This window comes from Apodemus sylvaticus, chromosome 3, assembly GCF_947179515.1.
Source record: "Apodemus sylvaticus chromosome 3, mApoSyl1.1, whole genome shotgun sequence".
Lineage (NCBI taxonomy): Eukaryota > Metazoa > Chordata > Mammalia > Rodentia > Muridae > Apodemus > Apodemus sylvaticus.
This window is the reverse complement of record NC_067474.1, coordinates 61611760-61632331: the sequence shown is the minus strand read 5'-3', so window position 1 is coordinate 61632331 and position 20572 is coordinate 61611760. Positions and strand designations below refer to the sequence as shown.

General features: G+C 38.1%; 1 protein-coding gene across 1 annotated transcript in view; it reads left to right on the top strand.

Annotated features, from left to right (window-relative positions):
- Erp44 (endoplasmic reticulum protein 44) overlaps nucleotides 1-20572 on the top strand; it is a 97291-nt gene that overhangs the window by 23797 nt on the left and 52922 nt on the right. The window contains exons 2-3 of the mRNA XM_052176479.1: nucleotides 16630-16702; nucleotides 18924-18963. Coding sequence (XP_052032439.1) covers nucleotides 16630-16702; nucleotides 18924-18963 — 113 coding nt within the window. The remainder of the gene's footprint in view (nucleotides 1-16629; nucleotides 16703-18923; nucleotides 18964-20572) is intronic.

The following is a 20572-nucleotide window of genomic DNA, read 5'->3' as shown; positions in this document are numbered from 1 at the left end:
TTTTGCACTGCTAAAATTGTATTATTGTTGTTTGCTTTTGTTTTTCACATTTCTTAACATTGGTTGGACTTGTTAGATATTTCTCTCTCTTTTTTGGTCATCATTCCAAGTAGCTGTTTGTTTTGTAGGGTAAAGAAAGGTTAGGGTCAGAAAAGTTTGTCAAATCCATGGAGCCATTGTGAAACCCTGAAATCAGCTTGGGGTTCTTGTGCAGGTCAGCCCTCTGTGATTCTGTCATCTGAAACGAGTGAATGGATCAGGCCTTTATTTTTAAGAGTCTGATTCTAAATTGTATTTTCATTAATACTGCTTTTTTATGTTTTTTGTATACTAAATTTATACTCTAATACCATTCAATTCTCTAATTGTTTGTATTCCTTCTTGAATTTCTGATTCTAAGTTACATCATTTACAGTGAGTGGCATATTTACTTCATTTTCCTTATTTAAACCTATAATGTTTCCCTTTGTTACATTGTGGTCTGACTCTGTGGGTTAAGTATGGTGGGGGAAAGAGGAAACCACTACAATAAGAACACAAGGATGCAGGAGAACTCGTTAACTTCAAAGTAAACATTTGAAAGGCACAAAACAAAACCTTATCTCTTAACATTGTCTTTTCTCTAGTAGTTTGTTTTAGCTAATCAAAGTTGGAAGCTGCCTCATTCACGAGCTTAACTAGAAACTTGAATTCTTCTGATTTCATGTGCTGACTTAAGGGAGTATTTATTTAAGGGAGTACACAAAGTCCTTTAATAATGTTTAAACTTCAGTCTGATATCTCAAAACTGCCCATTGAATAAATATCCTGTTTGGAGCTTCCACACAGCACTTCATAAGCAACCCAAATGTCAAGTCACGGTCATCTAGATCTGGTAACAGTTTGGTTTCAACCAAGAAACAGTAAATTGAAGAAGAAATCTTGTTTAACAAAACTAAAACTTTGTAAAGAGAACATGTGCTTGAATTACACAAATTAGAAATTTTATATTCAGAAACCAGATGATTTTTTAAAGTAATTCATGCTTAAATTACAAAAATAGATACTGAATTATTGTTTCTGAGAGTTTTATGAACTCTCATAAAAATCTTTAATTGCACTTATAAGTGTCCCATATAATTAGTTGAGGCTATGATTAACCACAATTTCATGGTCTGGTGATTTGATGCAGTCTGTGAGTTGAGGGACAGGAGACAAGTTTTTGCTGCCAGTTCTGACACTCACCCTGTGCCCTTTGAGATTGTACTTTTTCCCATCTCTTCGTCCAGAGATAGCTATTGTTGTTTTGCACCTTAATAATCTGAAATTTATTGGAGTTTCTGAGATGACCTATCAGTGGAATTTGGTCCACTTTATTAAAAAACATTAAGGTCGGGCTGGAGAGCTGGCTCAGTGGTTAAGAGCACCAACTGCTCTTCTAGGGGTCCTGAGTTCAATTCCCAGCAACCACATGCAACCATCTGAATGGGATCCAATGCCCTCTTCTAGTATGACTGAAGACAGCTACAGTGTACTCATATAAATAAATAATTAAAAAAAATTAAGGTCCTGCCTCATCCTTAGACTAAACTGTTTCTAACAAAGACTTCCTTTCACATAGTGGAAAATTATGCAGCATCAGCAGCTATATTCTGGCTAAAGCATGGGAAAATTTGGAAATTATAGGAAATTTGCCTGTGAAAACTGAGAATTAAGATTCATGTTACCATTTTACAACAGAGATTTTTGTTTTATGGTGTTTCAGAATAAACAAACAAACAAAACAACCAGTTACAGGGACTGGAGAGATAGATGGTTTAGTAGTTTAAAACACTGGCTACTCTAAACAGAGAACCCAGATTCAATTCCCAGCACCTATGCAATGGCTCCCATTGTAACTCCTATTACTGGGGATTTGTGACCTCTTCTGACTTCCACAGGGACCAGGCACACAGACATATATGTAGGCAAAACATTCATACAGTAAAAATAAATAAAAATATAAAGCTTAAAAAAGAAAAACACTTTTACACTGCAATCTGATATATATACAACTAAGAGTTTCTCAAAAGTACTTAACAATACTACATCCTCTGGCAGTGAGATTTCCCTTTTGTTACTGTCTAGGGGATTGGTTTCACCATCCATTAATGTGTTCAAATCTGCAATTCAAAAAATAGTTCTATTCTTTTAGCTCACTGTGATAAAACACCATGCCCATAAACTACGTGAGGAAAGGGTTGGTTTGTTTGTTTGTTTGTTTGTTTGAGCTTACCACTCTCAGTTAACACTCCTTCACGGAGTGAAATCAGGGAAGGAACTTGAAGCAGGTGCTGAAGCAGGGGCCATGATGGAGTGCTGCTTACGGCTTATTCCCCATAGCTTGCTCAGGCTGTTTTCTTCTAGAACTCACAACTATGGGATCTTATGGCACAGTTTACATTAGCTGAGCCCTTCCACGTCATTCATCAATGAAGAAAATACATCACAGGCCAATCAAGTGGGGACGCTTTTTCTGTGTTGTTTGGAAATTAGCAGTTTAGTTCACAGGTTAGCAGGCAGTGGCAACTCAGTACAGTCACAAACACCTCAAGGGCGCACCTGTAGTCCAGTTCAGTAGAGTTGGGTTAGCACCAGTGGTAAGATGACCTAGCAAAGACAGGTCTTAGCCTCCACTCCAGTTAGCAGGTGGGACCAACAAGAACACCAGAAGTTCTCAGTTGTACCTCTCTCAGGGAAGTGAAGATAGCGAGAGACCCACAAGCGTTGCACAGCTAGCTGTACCAGCAAGCCAAGCTGTCTCCGTCACTCCTGGGGTCCTATTTATACCCTCCAAATATCACGTGTGATGTGTTTATAAAAAGATAGAGAGCCGGACGGTGGTGGCGCACGCCTGTAATCCCAGCACTGTGGGAGGCAGAGGCAGGCGGATTTCTGAGTTCGAGGCCAGCCTGGTCTACAGAGTGAGTTCCAGGACAGCCAGGGCTATACAGAGAAACCCTGTCTCGAAAAAACCAAATCCAAAAAAACCAAAAACCAAAAAAAAAAAAAAAAGAGGTAAAGAATATGTTCTATGGGGTGTGTGGTGAAGTGTGTGGGGAAGGGCAGGTGCTTTAGTGGGCCCATGCCTCGACCTCCCTTCACCCTGAGGGACCATACACATGATGGTATAGCATAGAATAGAGTTTATTTAGGGCATGGGGAGGGGAGTTAAGAGAGTTGTAAAGGCAGAGAAGGAGAGAGTAGAGAAGTAGAGGTCAGCTATGACCAGGTGGAGAGAGGGGGGAGGGATTGGGGAGAGAGCAGAGTCCAAGAGGGCAAAAGGCGAGAGAGAGAGAGAGAGAGAGAGAGAGAGAGAGAGAGAGAGAGAGAGAGAGAGAGAGAGAGAGAGAAGAAGAAGAAGAAGAAGAGGAGGAGGAGGAGGAGGAGGAGGAGGAGGAGGAGGAGGAGGAGGAGGAGGAGGAGGAGGAGGAGGGGGGACCTACCAGGCTGTTGCCAGGTAACTGGGGAGGAGTTTAGACAGAATCCTAACAAGGTCCTCCATGTGCCATGACTCAGCATGGCTCTTGCCTCAGCACCTGCATCCAATCAGCCCAAGTCCTCAGAGTCCTGACAAATGGAGCTCAACTACGCAGTGTAAGGTGAACCAGTACATCCATGTTGATAGCAAAGAATCCTTCATCATGTGTCCTTTCATGTGCTTGCTTTAGCAGAACATCCTCTCCTGTGTCTGCTTCAGTGAAATATTCCTTCACAAGTCTGCCTTAGTTAGGAAAATACTCCTTCACGTGTTTGCCCCAGCAACACTATCTAACACAACTTACTCTCCAAAGAACCCTTAAGTTTCCACTTCAGGGCTGCCTTGTCTAGTCTCAACAGGAGGAGATGAGTCTAGTACTATTGCAACTTGACATGCCAAGGTGGGTTGTTACCCATGGGAGGCCTCCCCTTCTCTAAGGAGAAAGGGAGTGGGGAATGGGGGACAGGAGAAGAGAGGGAAGGACTAGGAGGAAAAGGAGGGGAAGCTGTGATCAGGATGCAAATTAATGAACTAAAAAAATGTTCTCCATCACTTTAAAGGCAAAAACAAAAAACTGAGGCCTTTGTGAATTAATCTTTTTAAAAAGGTTTGTTTCAGGTGTTTCAAGGTTTTTGGCCTCCTATTCAGAGAATTGAAATAAAGACTCACACAGATTAGCAGAAAAACTTTATTTAAAGCAAAGCTATAAAAAAGGCCAAATTTACTGAAAGGGGGCAACCACATGAGTGAGTATACTTAAGCGCCCAAAGTTCCACACTTTAATTAAGTCTGTCTTTGTGGGGTCTAAAGGAAGGAGTGTGTCTTGGCTAGTTTCATGTCAACTTGACGAAAACTAGAGTCTTCTGATGGGAGAGGACCTCAACTGAGAAAAATGCCTCCATAAAAATCCAGCTGTGAGGCATCTTCTTCGATCTCCTTCTTCGGAGATCTGAAGGTTTTGTAATATAGGTCTTTCACTTGTTTGGTTAGAGTCACCCCAAGATACTTTATGCTGTTTGTGGCTATTGTGAAGGGTGTCATTTCACTAATTTCTTTCTCAGTCTGCTTATCCTTTGAGTATATAAAGGCTACTGATTTGCTTGCGTTGATTTTGTAGCCAGCCACTTTGCTGAAGTTGTTTATCAGCTGTAGGAGTTCTCTAGTAGAGTTTTTTGGATCACTTAAGTATACTATCATATCATCTGCAAATAGTGATAATTTGACTTCTTCCTTTCCGATTTGTATCCCTTTGACCTCCTTATGTTGTCTAATTGCTCTAGCTAGAACTTCAAGAACTATGATAGATCAGATAGTCATTTTTCCTATTGTGCATAACTCATTCCCATAATGTATCTGATTTCTTTTTTTGGGTTTTTTTTTTTATTATTATTTTTTTATTTTTTGGATTTGTTTTTTTCGAGACAGGGTTTCTCTGTATAGCCCTGGCTATCCTGGAACTCACTCTGTAGACCAGGCTGGCCTCGAACTCAGAAATCTGCCTGCCTCTGCCTTCCAGAGTGCTGGGATTACAGGCGTGCGCCACCACCGCCCGGCTCATGTATCTGATTTCAGTGATGTCTTTGTTCATCATATGCTATACATAGACATCAGACAGTACCTAGGGGATTTTCTCTAAAAATCTATTTGAAGGGCACAGTTTGCCTGACTGTGCCACCAACCAGTTCAGTGCTTCTATTTTTCTGACTGGATTCTTTAGGAATGCACTTAAAATAGAACCTGTCTATTTGATTGTTGCTAGAGGTGGAAAAATATGTATTATTACTCAGAGATGGGAATACATGTAGCCTAATGTGCGTAGGTGTTGTGGAGGTTCAGAGATTGCTAGGCTTATTGTTTGGAGAGGGGGTATGTGTACATATTATGTGCAGCTGAAGGAACTAGGCTAGCAAGTACTTTATAAGAAGGGCGTACTGTGTGCATCCGCCCATCCTAAACTATCTCCTGTGCCTATCTCATTAGAATGACATACCCAAGGTGGATTATCATGCTGACTAATACTACTTTGATTAACATTTTCTACTTAGTTATGAATGACTGTATGATCTGTTGAATACTGCTCATAGCATATTTAGTCACTTATAATTCTACATTCAGAACTATTTGACGCAGTTCTAGACCATCTGTAAAATCTCTTAAGATCATTTTGAGGTAGAGATGAAAATAGTGAAAGTAGCTTTAAAAATAGTTTTTAGAGAACATAAGAGGATTGGAGACATGGCTCAGTGCTAAAGAGCATGTGCTGCACTTTCAGAACCCAGCCACCTGTAACTCCAGCTGCAGGGGGTGTCTGACACATCTGTCCTCCATGGGCATCTGCTCTTACATGCATACACAGAAACACAGTGCACACATGCACATGTACATAGTTAAAAATAAATGTCCTAAAACCTTGCTGTATAAAGGAGCATAAGAAACTCATTAATAATACAGATGGTTATGCTCTTAAACAATTCTAACAAAAATAGAAAATTCACTTGTTTTGTAATTTAAGGGATAAAATTTGAGATGAGCACTCATAAGTACAAGTAGCTTCTTTCTGGGGACCTATGTAAATATAGATTTCAGATCACGTGGATCAAAAAACTACAGTGAGTTGGAAAAGAGTGCCTTCAGCCTGTCTTCACTGGAGCTTGATAAGTTTTTGGAAAGAAAGTCATATATATATATTTTTTCTATATTCTTTGTTTACAATCCAAAAGCTTTCCCCTTTCCCAGTTCCCCTCCTCCCCATATGTCCCATAAGTCCTCTTCACTCCATCCATTCTCCTGTCTTTCCCCCTCCCTTTTCTCTGTCCTGGAACTCCCCTACAATGCTGGATCAAGCCTTTCCAGGATTAGGGCCCTCTTCTTCCTTCTTCATGGGAATCATTTGATATGCTAATTGTATCTTCAGTATTCAGAGCTTCAGGGCTAATTAATACCCACTTATCAATGATTGCATTCCATGTGTATTATTTTGTGATTGTGTTACCTCGCTTAGGATGATATTTTCCAGTTCCATCCATTTGCCTAAAAAATTCATGAATTCATTGTTTTTAATTGCTGAATAGTACTCCATTGTGTATATATACCACATTTTCTGTATCCATTCCTCCATTAAGGGATATCTGGGTTCTTTCCAGCTTCTGGCTATTATAAATAAGGCTGCTATGAACATAGAGAAGCATGTGTCCTTATTGCATGCTGGGGAATCCTCTGGGTATATGCCCAGGAGGGGTATAGCAGGGTCCTCCGGAAGTGTCATGTCCAGTGGAAAGAAAGTCTTTATATATGTCCTTAGTTAAGGCTCTTGAGATGGATTAATCCTAGATTTAGGAATGGTCCTAACTCCAGGGCTTGATGTTCTCACGAGAAAAGCGGACAGAAAAAAAGAATGATGAGAAGATGGAGGTTCAGTTCTGCTGATGGATCTCTGTCAATTAAGGAATCTCAGTAGTCACTGGCAGACAAAACCGAGGATTCATCTTGAAGAGCTTTCAGAGATCAGTGGCCTTGCCAGATACTTGATTTCAGAATTCTGGCTTCTACTTGGTCCTGTGAAGGCTCCCCACTGTAGGGGAATGCCAGGGCAGTGGGTGAGGTGGGAGTGGGTGGCTGGGAGGAGGAGCATCCTCATAGAAGCAGGGGTAAGGAGGAGGGGAGAGGGGGTCCGGGAGGGGAAACCTGGAAAGGGGATAACATTTGAAATGTAAATACATTAAATATCCAAGAAAAAAAAAGAAAAAAAAGAAAAGAAGTGTGTATGTGTACTTATATATACTTGTATGTATATGTGCTTGTATAATTCACATACACTCAGTAAAAAGTCTGTCACATAAATACAGATTTGAGCTTTAATATTAAATGTTTCTAAAGCAAGAATTCTGGCTTCTAGAATTATAATAAATTTGTTTTGAGTCTCTGTGTTTTGTTAATTTGTCGTGGCAGTTCTAGAAAACTAGTTCATGTTTAGAATCCCTGTAAATAGACCATTTATGTATTTATTTGGTTACACTTGTGTACTACTACTTAATGAGAAGTCCTGAATCATTACAGTCTTTTCATGTGATAATGACCTCGCACCTGAAAACTGGAAGACTTCTATATAATAATAAAAGCTCTACCACTCTGGGAATGCCTTTCTTTTTTGCTCCCCTTTTCTTCTTTGATGGGTGGTTTAAATTGTATTCCATTTTAGTATTTGTTTCCTTTGTACCAATTGTGGTACTTAGTATACAGTAGAGCTATCACAATGCGTGTTAAAATATTAATTTGATTTAACTACAGTAACTTTATCCATTTCTAGGCATTCTACAATTCTCTGGGATTTTAAAATCAGTCTTTATTTACTTAAAGTAGAAAAGGCCATCAGTAACACTGTGTCTAGAAAAGAAGGCACTTTCTGAATATTGTTTGGGCACTAGCACTCAAATGAAAAGATGACAGGGCTGGGGATCACTTCCAAATCTATGGGAGAAAAATGCTTAGTTGTGTTGTAGAGACTAGCAAGTAAAAAGTACTAAATCAGTTTATAGCCACATTTAGAGACTAAAAGTGCTGTACCTACCAATAAATTTTCATTTTTCAGGAAGAGAAAGGCACATCTCTATGGTGGAGATGAGCATTATTCTCCTATTTACAGGATGAAGTGACTCCAGTAGTTTTAATGAATATTCTGTTTTTAAATACTGAAACATTTTTAGGTAGCCTTTGTAGGCTACCTAAAACAGTTTCTAAATGGAGCTTTCTCAGATCAAGTGATCAATATAAAAGTCACAAAGACGCATTTTGTCATTTATTGCTCTCTGTATCACTGAAGTAGAATCATGGGCTCCAAAGATTACTCAGTGATAAATTATCTTGCTGCTTAACTTCCTTTCACATCTCTTAACATTTCTTCAGTCTCCATCAGACTCTATATGTAAAAGTATTAATTATTTAGAATTGCAAGTTTTAAGGGATAGCAGTTTTGGGAGTTTCTCTTCCACTGCCTTTTGGTTGCTGTGTCAGAGACCTTATAGAGAAATTCATTCCATTGTTGTTTCGACTTACAAAACTGAATATACTCACCTTTTCTATTCCATATATTAATTATAAATCTGTCATGGGCGGCTTACCAAAAAATGTATCTACCCACCCTTAACTCAAGTTCATGCCTGTCTTAAGAGTTTTATTGTTGTGACCAAACACCATGACCAAGGCAACTCTTATAAAGGACAGCATTTAATTGGGGCTGGCTTACAGGTTCAGAGGTTCAGTCCATAATCATCAAGGCAGGAACATAGCAGCATCCAGGCAGGCAGAGCTGAGAGCTCTATATCTGAAGGCTACTAGAAGACTTACTTCCAGGCAGCTAGGATGAGTGTCTCAAAGCCCACCCCCACAGTGACACACTTCCTCCAACAAGACCAAACCACAAGGTCACACCTCCTAATAGTGCTACTCCTTGGGTGAGGCATATTCAAAACCACCATGGAAGAAAACCCATAGGCATGAACGCATTGAGACAGTCAAAGCTTGCTGTATGTGTACGGTCTGTCTCTCAAGAGAGTTACTGCCTACCTAGGGAGATTTCCGTCAGCACCAGAAGCGAGAGCACTGTGTAGGTTAGTTTCTGGGACTAGTTTCTGTGGCTGAAGTGAGTAGCAGAGCTTAGCCATGACGTTCAAGTAGCACATCATTGAAAAATAAAGAAGTTTAATTGAGGCCATAATATGACGAGTTGTGGACTTCATCCTCCACTAAACATCCTTAGACACGAAACTATGTGGAACTAATATAATGCATCATTTTGATAATAATACATTGAAAGCATGTGCAGAGTGACATGTATGGAGGAATAGAATATCTCATTATCATGATCACTATTCTCAGAGAAGTAAAGCTTCCTGTGTTTCAAACTACCTTTTAAAAACAAAAACCCAGTTTGCGTTGGAAAGTCATTTTTAAAACAATAAAATTAAAGAAAAAAACTAAACATACCTACTATGTCAGTGATCATAACAAGTTTAACTGATCTAGTATAACTGTTTATGTTAAAGCATAAAGTAAAATGTAATTTGTCTTTTCTGAAAACATACATATCTATAAAAGGAATGTGTGTGTGTGTGTGTGTTTTAAAGCACATATTAGCAGTAAAAAAAAACCTGGGACCCTCATTTATTTAACAAGATAGAGTGTAGAGCAGAAAGAAAAGGACTTCTTAGAAAGCTAAGGGCACAGTTTTACAATGTATTATTTATTGATTTGTTATGAAAACCCAGGTTTTATAAGAAGTGGATTAATACTATAGGTCCATGTGATAATAGAGACATACGATTTGATAATACACATTATTGTCCTAGAATAGACAGTACTCTGCTTAGGAATAAGAAATTAGAAAGTCCAAGAATCAATCTTGAACCGAGTATAGAAAACAAGGAGCCAGAACTGTTCTTCACTGAAGGCTATGCACTCCAAAATATATGTTTAATAGTGAATAAAGGCATTCTTTGGCATGTGTTGAACTTTACTTAGGTTTGTTTGTTTGTTTGCTTGCTTGTTTGTTTGTTTGTTTCTTTCTTTCTTTCTTTCACATTTTGCAGTGTAGAAATGTATGTGCCAACAGCAAAAGCTGGCAAGTAGGATTAAAGGGTTTGTAACATAATTTAGGAGAAAACAGGGTCTATTTAGTATAAGTCTTATTTTTTTAAAGGTAAGTAAAAATATGGTATTTCCAAAAATCAGTATTCAAAATCATTGATACATTCTGTGCCACCTACTGTTGGCAGCCTTCTCTTCTCCAGCCCTACTTCATCTTTCAAATATTGATTCCCTGTTTGAGCATCCATTTCCTATGGGGAGCCCAAATTAAGTTAGCCCACCTTTTTTTTTCCATATAAAATTTAATTTTTCTGGCACTAGCGCTTGCTTGTTCCATCATGGTGTAATTTTACATGTTTCTATATATCCAGTATTTCCTGAATACCAGTGGAGTTAGATAAAGTCAAATCCTGTCTTTCTGTTAACTACTTCACAGGTAGTCTGTTTCCCATTATCATTGTGTCCTATGAGGAAGAATAATATCTGCTTGTCTGACTTTTTTAGTGGTAAAATTTATTGTTCAGAAATAACATTCAGTTGTTGTATGTTAAATTGACTTAAGTCTTATTGAAGTGGGTCTAACAGATTTCTTTGGCTCTAGTTCCAGATGTTTTGGTCTGTAATTGGTTGGCTCTCTGGCCTTCAGGCCTTGGTGTAGCAGTGTATTTTGTTGAGGCGCTCACTTGCAGCTGAGAAACAAAAGACATGGGAGGGGCCGATACTCTGAGTCTCCTTGACCTAACTTCTTCCCATCACATCCTTTGTGTGAAGTTCTCCTACTTCCCAGTGGAGCTACAGGCTGCCAAGCAATCCTTCATAGCCTTTGGAGAACATTTAGGATCCAAATTGAAACATTCTTTTATGGGAACTTTTTTTTTTCATCAAGCATGTTGGGCAGAAAATATAGCATAACTCATAGAACAGTCATAATTTTCTTTTGGCATATATGTGCAAATCTTTTTCAAGAATATTAACTCAAAAGAACAGTGCTGTATAGTAAGTAATTGGGAAGCCACCATACATTGAACATTGTCTCCTCACTACCACCATCGCTCTATCTCCAGGTTCTGGGTTGTATACAGGAAAAGAATGAAGCTGTGATCTTGGCTTTTGTACAAATTCCTACTCTTTGTTAGTTGCTCAGAGTTTGGGTTCTAGAAGAACAAATGTCATTTTTCAGAAAGTAATCCTTTCCACACATTAAGGATCTTATTTCCAGTCATGAAAATCATTTTATACTAAGAACATTCCCTCTGAAGTTCAGAGAACTGCACTGTGTTTCCAGTTAATTTAGTTCATTCCATATTTACATATACTGAAGATAAATAACAGAAAATCAGTTTTTATTGGAAATCCATGTATGATCAAACAATAGCAAAAAGTATAAACTGTAGCATGTCTGTTTTACTATATTAGTTTGAGATTAGAGGTCATTTTACTTATCTCTGATTTGGGCATATTGGAAGGGGAGAGGGGATTAAAGAGCCTATCTTTCCTAATATCTGCATGTGTTTTCAGTTGATGAATAATGCCTTTATTCTTCCGATTCTTGTTATAAATACATATTGCTTCTGATGGTGCCAAATAGGTTTTTTTGCTACTTTAAGAAGGTACCACTGAGCAAGTTAAGGGTTAAAAATAGCTTCTCAGTCTTCTTAGACACTTTGTCCTGTTTTCCTTCCTCTTTGAACTTCTAGTTCATTATATTGCTCTTGAGAATACAAACAGTGTGAGATGTGTCTTGATTGATGTCCAGCTTCAAGGCCCTTAGTTTCTATCAGCTTCAGCTCCTTCTCTCCAGGGCCCTTTCAGCATCTAGCGCCTTATAGCCAACTGCAGACCCTTTATGCTTTTGTTGTCCACCAGCTTAATGCAAAACTGAAAGTAAGAGTGTGCTGACATTGCAGTCAGACAAGTGGCCTCCAGGGACTAGAAGCTGCTTTGGGACTTCAGGTGATAGGCTGACTGTCAGAATGGATTAGAAATGGAAAAGAGCTATTGCTTGATACATCACTTATTTTTTCTTATAGGAGAATCTCATACAAAAAGACAAGCAACTGAAAGCTAAGAAAAATACTCTAAGCTGTTACTATAGAGTGCTTGATGGACACGGTGCCCACTAACAGCAGCAGTGCCACCGAGCTGCTTACGCAGTGATTTCAGGCAGGAATTCTTCTCAAAGGTTTTAAGGAAAATGCTCTTTTACAAAAATAACATGTAAATTTCAAAGTCAAGCAATCTATATATCACTGTAGAATTATCACAAACTTGATTGTGTTCATATTTGAGGACCATAAATTTTGTAGTTTTAAATGAGTTTATATGCTTGTCACTAGAGTAAATACTTTCTAAAGCAGCATGTTGTAAATGTTAGTGTGCATAGGAATCATCTGGAAGTTGTATTAAAATGAAGGTTTGTATTCATTAGACCTGGGCTAGAACCTCACAGAGTCTTGGGCAATACCAATGCTTCAGGGGCAAGGGCCACCCTGAACAGTAGTGTTCTCACATGTTGGGCTTTAAACAAATAAATTCATCAGAAATGCTTCTTGTTTTCTAAACTCACTGGTTATAAGATATTCTAGTGAACCACTTAAAGCCTAGAAAACGCATCCACAAATGTAATTCTTACCAACAGAAAGGATATTTGATAACTACTTCTGAATAATATTTTATTAGCACTGGACCCCCAAAACTATCATGCCATTTTCTCTTACCTTTCAGATGTCTAATGCAGCTGTTAGTTTTTTTTACTGACCAGTGTGATATAGTGGTTCTGTATCACCAGTGTGATATAGAAATAATTTACTGACGATTCTGTTTATTCTCCTTCAGCTTCATTAAGGTATAAATATGATATGTTTATAGTTTATACTCCGATGTTTTGATATATATATATATATATAAAATTATTAAATCAAGCTAATTACCTTGATATTCATCACCTTACATATCATATTTTTGTGATGTGAATACTTATAATCTAATTACTTATCAGTTTTCAGGTATATTATTATTAACTGGAGTCACCATACTCTATGGGTAGTCTGTGTGCTAGAACATCTGGAAACCATGCCAAAGCGTGTGAAGGGAACTGAAAGATGTTTCTGGGGGGATCAGATGGACTGAGATGCAGAGGAGCTTCTGTGATCGGCAGAGCAGATTTAGGTCTCCAAATTTCCTGTAGTGTTCTCTCTGTTAAATAAGTAGTTTTAACCATTTTCTTCTCAAACTTGCTAAAATATTTGTAGGTTATTCTCCTTTACCTCTTTAATCCCATTTCTCGTCTCCAACACTCACTGTAATTTTCAATATAACAGAAATAGGCTCATTCATCTATGCAGCCATTTGGTACTTATTCAAGTGTTTTTTTGTGTACAAATAGAATATGGTAGTAGATGGGTCAACTCTCACATACTATCTGGTTGAAAAATTAAATAACCAGTTTAAGGATAGAAGTAAGATGTGTTCTTTATTATGAAAGAATAATATGTTGATGTTCTGTAGAAAGCCCTCTAGTTCACATGAGAGAAGTAAATTACTGTTTTCTGGGACCATTTAGAAAGTCTTTGTACAAAGGTAGCTTTGACGTAGATACTGTTCCTAGCTGTTACAACAGTGATTATTCATGGCACAAGCAAAGCATATAGGCAGGAGAACAATGAAATACATTTTAGGAATTGCAAGTACTATAAACTTCTTGGATTTTTTAATTTATTAATTACTGGTTCTGGAGTATTTGTGAATGACTTTTACAAAAAGACCATATAGCAGTTCTGAGCTGCTAATTCTATTCTCCTGTGCAGTCTAGTGTTGCTGGTGTATAGTGAGGCTAGTGATGACTTAGCAGCCACATCCTTGCTTCTCTGTTCATTCTTACTCTGTTCTCATTTTAGCATGTTATATGAGGGGGTAATGCTCACAATTTAGGATTATGATAATTTAGGTTACCTCACTTAGTATGATGTTCTCTAGCTCCATCCATTTGCCTAAGAATTTCATGAATTCATTGTTTCTAATGGCTGAATAGTACTCCATTGTGTAGATATACCACATTTTTTGCATCCACTCTTCTGTTGAGAGTACCTGGGTTCTTTCCAGCATCTGGCAATTATAAATAGGGCTGCTATGAACATAGTAGAGCATGTATCCTTATTACATGGTGGGGAATCCTCTGGGTATATGCCCAGGAGTGGTATAGCAGGATCTTCTGGAAGTGAGGTGCCCAGTTTTTCGGAGGAACCGCCAGACTGATTTCCAGAGTGGTTGTACCAATTTGCAACCCCACCAGCAGTGGAGGAGTGGTCCTCTTTCTCCACATCCTCGTCAACACCTGCTGTCTCCTGAATTTTTAATCTTAGCCATTCTGACTGGTGTAAGGTGAAATCTCAGGGTTGTTTTGATTTGCATTTCCCTAATGACTAATGAAGTTGAGCATTTTTTAAGGTGTTTCTCTGCCATTCGAAGTTCTTCAGGTGAGAATTCTTTAACTCTGTACCCCATTTTTTTAATAGGGTTGTTTGGTTTTCTGGAGTCTAACTTCTTGAGTTCTTTATATATATTGGATATTAGCCCTCTATCTGATGTAGGATTGGTGAAGATCTTTTCCCAATTTGTTGGTTGCCGATTTGTTCTCTTGATGGTGTCCTTTGCCTTACAGAAACTTTGTAATTTTGTGAGGTCCATTTGTCAATTCTTGATCTTAGAGCATATGCTATTGGTGTTCTGTTCAGAAACTTTCTCCCAATACCGATGTCCTCAAGGGTCTTCCCCGGTCTCTTTTCTATTAGCTTCAGAGTGTCTGGCTTTATGTGGAGGTCCTTGATCCATTTGGATTTGAGCTTAGTACAAGGAGACAAGGATGGATCAATTCGCATTCTTCTGCATGCTGACCTCCAGTTGAACCAGCACCATTTGTTGAAAAGGCTATCTTTTTTCCATTGGATGTTTTCAGCCCCTTTGTCAAGGATCAAGTGGCCATAGGTGTGTGGGTTCATTTCTGGATCTTCAATCCTGTTCCATTGATCCTCCTGCCTGTCACTGTACCAATACCATGTAGTTTTTAACACTATTGCTCTGTAGTATTGCTTGAGGTCTGGGATACTCATTCCCCCAGAATTTAAACAACTTCAGCAAAGTAGCAGGTTATAAAATCAACTCAAGCAAATCAGTGGCCTTCCTATACTCAAAGGATAAGCAGGCTGAGAAAGAAATTAGGGAAATGACCCCCTTCACAATAGCCACAAACAGTATAAAGTACCTTGGGGTGACTCTTACCAAACATGTGAAAGATCTGTATGACAAGAACTTCAAGACTCTGAAGAACGAAATGGAAGAAGACCTCAAAAAATGGGAAAACCTCCCATGCTCATGGATCGGCAGGATCAATATAGTTAAAATGGCCATTTTGCCAAAAGCAATATACAGATTCAATGCAATACCCATCAAAATCCCAACTCAATTCTTCACAGAGTTAGAAAGAGCAATTCTCAAATTCATCTGGAATAACAAAAAACCCAGGACAGCTAAAACTATTCTCCATTGTTTCATTAACAACAAAAAGTGATATAGTGAACTGAGGGAATAACTTGTACAGTTCTTTTGAGTTTGTGTCTTTACTTATAAATGTTGTCTGTTACACTTGTGATATTTCACCATTAGACACTGTGTTCTCTATGACTATTAAGATCTGCTATTTAAAATTGTTCCCTCCCACCTGTGTGCCCATGAGACTATTTAGCCCAGGGTTGGTAGAAAGAGAAATAATCTTTCAGTCTTGTGGAGCTTGGTAAAAATTCAAATAAACTTTTTACTCTGCACATTAATAGAAATGTTAATGCAAGGCAGTTTTCTTGCTTTGTGTTCTTATAACAAACCAGCTGAATGCCAGTTTCATCTGTTGCATATGTCCTAGTGTTTTTAAATAGGTATTCCATGCTATCATCAACATGTCTGCCTGCCTCTCTGTCTATCTATCTAAAACTGAGTTATTGGTGAGTTACTAATACCGTGTTATAAGAAGTAAGTGTTCATGTAGTAGCATCTGAAGGAATAACTGGCAGTTACAAATTAAAGGTGGAACTTAAGAATAAATATTACTTACTAAAATGAGTAAAACTTTGCTACTTTGGTTTAAAACTTGATCTTTTCTCTGCATTGCAGAGAGCACTCTTTTTCTTGGGGCAGCGGACTCATAACATATCATTATCACAGACAATGACTGCAGCACAGGGCTGTATGGGCAAGGTCTCCCTGCTCTGTCTGAGATGCCTGCTGGTTAGAGTCACTGAGCTTAGTTTTATGTTAGTGCTTTCAGAATGGCTGAAAATATTCATAATTTTTCTAGTTATTGGAAGTGCAAGAATTCTCTGACCAATTTTTTAGGCGGGAGAAGTTAATATTTCTCTTTTATTGGCCTAATGAAGGTTAGGATAGCTAATAATGATTTGATAGATGATTTTTCTAAAAACAAGTAGAATCAACTTTATTATGTTTTAGGCTGCTTTGTTTTTTATGGAATTGTTAATTTTACATTTTTAAATTTTCAGGTAACTTCGATTTTTGCACCCATAACAGCTGAAATAGCAAGTCTTGATTCAGAGAATATAGATGAAATTTTAAGTAAGTATCTTGATTTTTTTTTAAAGTATGTTTTCTGCTCTATAAATAATTACAAATAAAATTTTAGTTATCTATAGTAGATAACAAGCTGGCATTCTGGCTCATTTCACTGAGTGTATAAAAGTACTTTAGGTTTTGATTATTAGTGAAATTTCTTAAACCTGTAAGACGTTTAACTTGTTTGTTTGTTTGTCTTGGTGTAGATAGCATTTCTGACCATTCATGAGGTATCTAGTAAAGCCTGTAGTTGTCACTCTACACACTGAGTATCAAGAGCCATAGAGAAGAGCCTAGAGTTTCCTTCATTTTAATTAAATAACTTATTAATACTCCAATGTTTTTAATAGCATCCATTTAAGTTCAGTAATTGTTGTACTGACTGAATTATTTTTTGATACTGTGATTATAGATAGAATTAACTTGGGGGATATTCTGATTTTTACAGATACTAAAGAAAAGGTCAAGGCATGATTGATATGGTGGGTGATTACAATATAGGAGATTTTAAAATGTGCGCAATGTCCATAAATTCTCTTCTTTAAAAAAAAAAAAAAAAAAAAAAAAACTAAAACCAAAAATGCCATGCCATTGGTTTGCATATGACCAAAAATGCCATGTCACTGGTTTGCATTTGACCAAACCCAGAAGTATCTGAGGTGAAGAGGGAATAAAAGAACTTACATTGGTTTATGTCTGTGGAGCTTTAAATGTCAGAGGAATCCATTGCCACCTCATGAGCTCTCTAGAGCAGTATCTGTACTCCAGCCATCAGAAAGACAGAGAGCTTGCTAATCGGTTCCTGGCAGAAGCTGCTGAGCTGCACCTGATTTGCATTTCTGTAAGTTCCTGTGTGATGGTGGAACTTCTGGTCCAGAAACCAGTTTGTGAATCACAGCTTGAGTGAACTTGCAAGTGAACCAAAGATGTGAGGGGTAACGGGAAGGAGTTGGAAGTGTGCACTGTTCTCATCCCTGTCACCTTCCAGCTTCTGAAATACCTTTTGTGTATTGTTTTCATGAGTTCTAGAAGAGTTGTTTATTGTTATTATTTTTATTATTATTATTATTATTATTAAATTTACCATTTTACAGCCCATACAGCCCTTCCTCTCCTGCTCTCATGCAAGTCCCCTTAGAAGGAGAAGCCCCCCTCTGGGTGTCAAACCTCTCCAACCCTCCCCACCCCCCACCACACACACATATATGCACACATCAAGTCACTATAGGACTAGGCACATCCTCTGCCACCGATCCCAGACAAAGTTGTCCTTTTAAGGGTGTGGGATCCACAGGCAGGCAGCAGGCTCAGGGGCAGCCCCTCTCCACTTGTGGGGGACCTGCATGAAGACCAAGCTGCTCATCGCTCCGTATGTGCAGGGGCGCAGGCCCAGCCTGTGCTCACTCTTTGGTTGGTGATTTAGTCTCTAGGAGTCCCTGTCCTCTTCAGGTCCCTCAAGTTTTCTCCCAACTCTTCCATACGACTCTCTGAGCTCTGTCTGCCGTTTGGGTGTGAGTCTCAGCATCTCTTTCCATTGGCTGCTAGGTGGAGCCTCTCAGAGGACAGTTATGCTTGGTTCTTGTCTGCAATCATAACAGAATATCATTAATAGTGTCAGGGAGGAGTGATTTCTTGCCGTGGAATGGGTTTCAGTTTCGGCCAGTCACTGGTTGGCCATTTAAGTTTTTATGAGTTGGGCTCAATCAAAAGAAGAAATACTGTCTTTCTTGAGTCCTCATATTCTAAGATTCAAACAATGGTAAGGTTTTGTGTGACGGAGTATTAAGTGAGTAGGAACCAGGAAAAGTGGATTTTATAATGCAACAAGGTGGATTTCTCAGAAGGAGACATAGGTAACTGTTCAGAATTCACCTCGCAGAACTGGTTCCCAGTTACTATGTGTATGAAATATTTAAAATTGGATTATTAAATAAGTACCAGACCATCCTCCTTTGTGAGAATGGATTGCTTATGTTACATTCCTGACCAAGACTTGATTTCTTTTTTGCCTTATACTCATTTGAGACCTAGTGAAAGTATACCTGTCAATGGAGGGTGTAGAGAAAGTGTTAAGTTATATATAAGCCAACCTTATCCTTATGGATGAGTGGTAACTATTATCGTGAAGCTTTAATTGGCTGTTTATAAATGGAAAGTATCATAAAACTTGTATTTTTAAATGTCAATATAGACACAAATAACTGGTTTTGCTTTTTAATTTCAGATAATGCTGATGTTGCTTTAGTAAATTTTTATGCTGACTGGTAAGTAATCTTGTTTTAGTTTTGGGGTTGGTTTTCCTCTCCATCTCTCTTTTCTTCTTTCCTTTCCTATTTTCTCTGTACATGAGAATAGGGCACAGGTTAGAAGTCAGGATGTAGGTGTGACACGTTTGTAAGAATAATGTTGGTATTTTCCACTTGCATACTCTTTCCAGCAGGCCTGTAGTTCTTGCTCTGCACCAGATCTTGTCTTTTGTCTTTTTGTGATACCTGGTACCTTTTACTTCTTTTTACTTAAGGTTGATTGTCCCTTATCTGAAATGCTTTGGCTCAGAATTTTTTTTTTTTTTTTTTTTTTTTTGTACATAGACTTTTAGCACTTGAGTGTCTTTAATTAAAAAATCCATAGCCTAAACTATTCCACTATCTGAAACCATTTATCCTTTGCAATTTCAGACTTTCAAATTAGAAATGTTCAACTTAGGTGTTGTTTTGTAATCTGTGGTACCCTACCAAACTGACTTTGAGGGCATAAACAGTGTCTTATTAGTATTCCCAGAATCTAGAACATAAGGTTGAAGTCTGCTAAGGAATGTGTGATGGAGACAGGAAGAAGGGAGAATTAACTGAAGAGTAATTGAAACGTAGGCATCATTGTTTTCATCCACTCCCTAAAAGGTTTATTATCTGGCAGCTGCCACCTCTCTGTTTGGGCCATGGCGCTATAGTTTCCTGTGATAGTCTCCTCCACTGGTTTTCTGTGCCTCTAGTCTTACATATTTCCACAATAGTCTCTGCAGTAAAGGGCAGAGTTAATATATTATGGATTTATATATTTTCATATTATGTAGTTTTACAATATTCTCTGCAATATAAGGCAGATTTCTTCCCTATAGTGCAGATTAATTGCGTTCATGCTGTACCTTAAATCTTCTTAATTTTGGGGTTAAAGTGTAAGCCCCTTGCCTTGACCTAGAAGGCCCCTCATGTTGCACTTCTTTCTTATTCTGCTTTCATATTCTGCTTGCCACTCCAAGTTTTTCTCAGTCTCTGTGAAAATGTGTGCTCTCACACTGTTCTACTGCTGTCTTCCCAACCTGGGGGATCACCTCTTGTTCTTTCTCCCTTCTCCTCTTGTTAGCCACCTTTCAAATCCTAGGTTAAGAGCCACTTTTTTTCCAGTCATCTTTATATATTGGTGTTCCTACCCTCTTCTTAAGTCAGATTAGGAAACCTTATATATGTCCAGTTTGCAATAATACAGCATATGAGTTTTTAATTTTACTATTGTGTAGAAATTGTATCCATTCAATAGAAACTGAACTTTAAATTGTGACTCTGCCTTGGCTGGTGAAATGCAGTGTGTATTCCGCCTGTGGCAGACTGTGATGACAAGGTCTAGCTGCCAGGCAGACAGGGGGTCATGAATGTGAAAAACAAATACTTTGCACTGTGTTGTTTCTGAGCTGTGCTGTGTGAAGGATAGGTATAGTTAATGCATTTATTCCGTAAGATATTTTCTTTTCCTTTCTTTTTTTAAAAAGATATTTATTTATTTATTTATTTATTTATTTATTTATTTATTATATGTAAGTACAATGTTGCTGTCTTCAGACACACCAAAAGAGGGCGTCAGATCTCATTACAGATG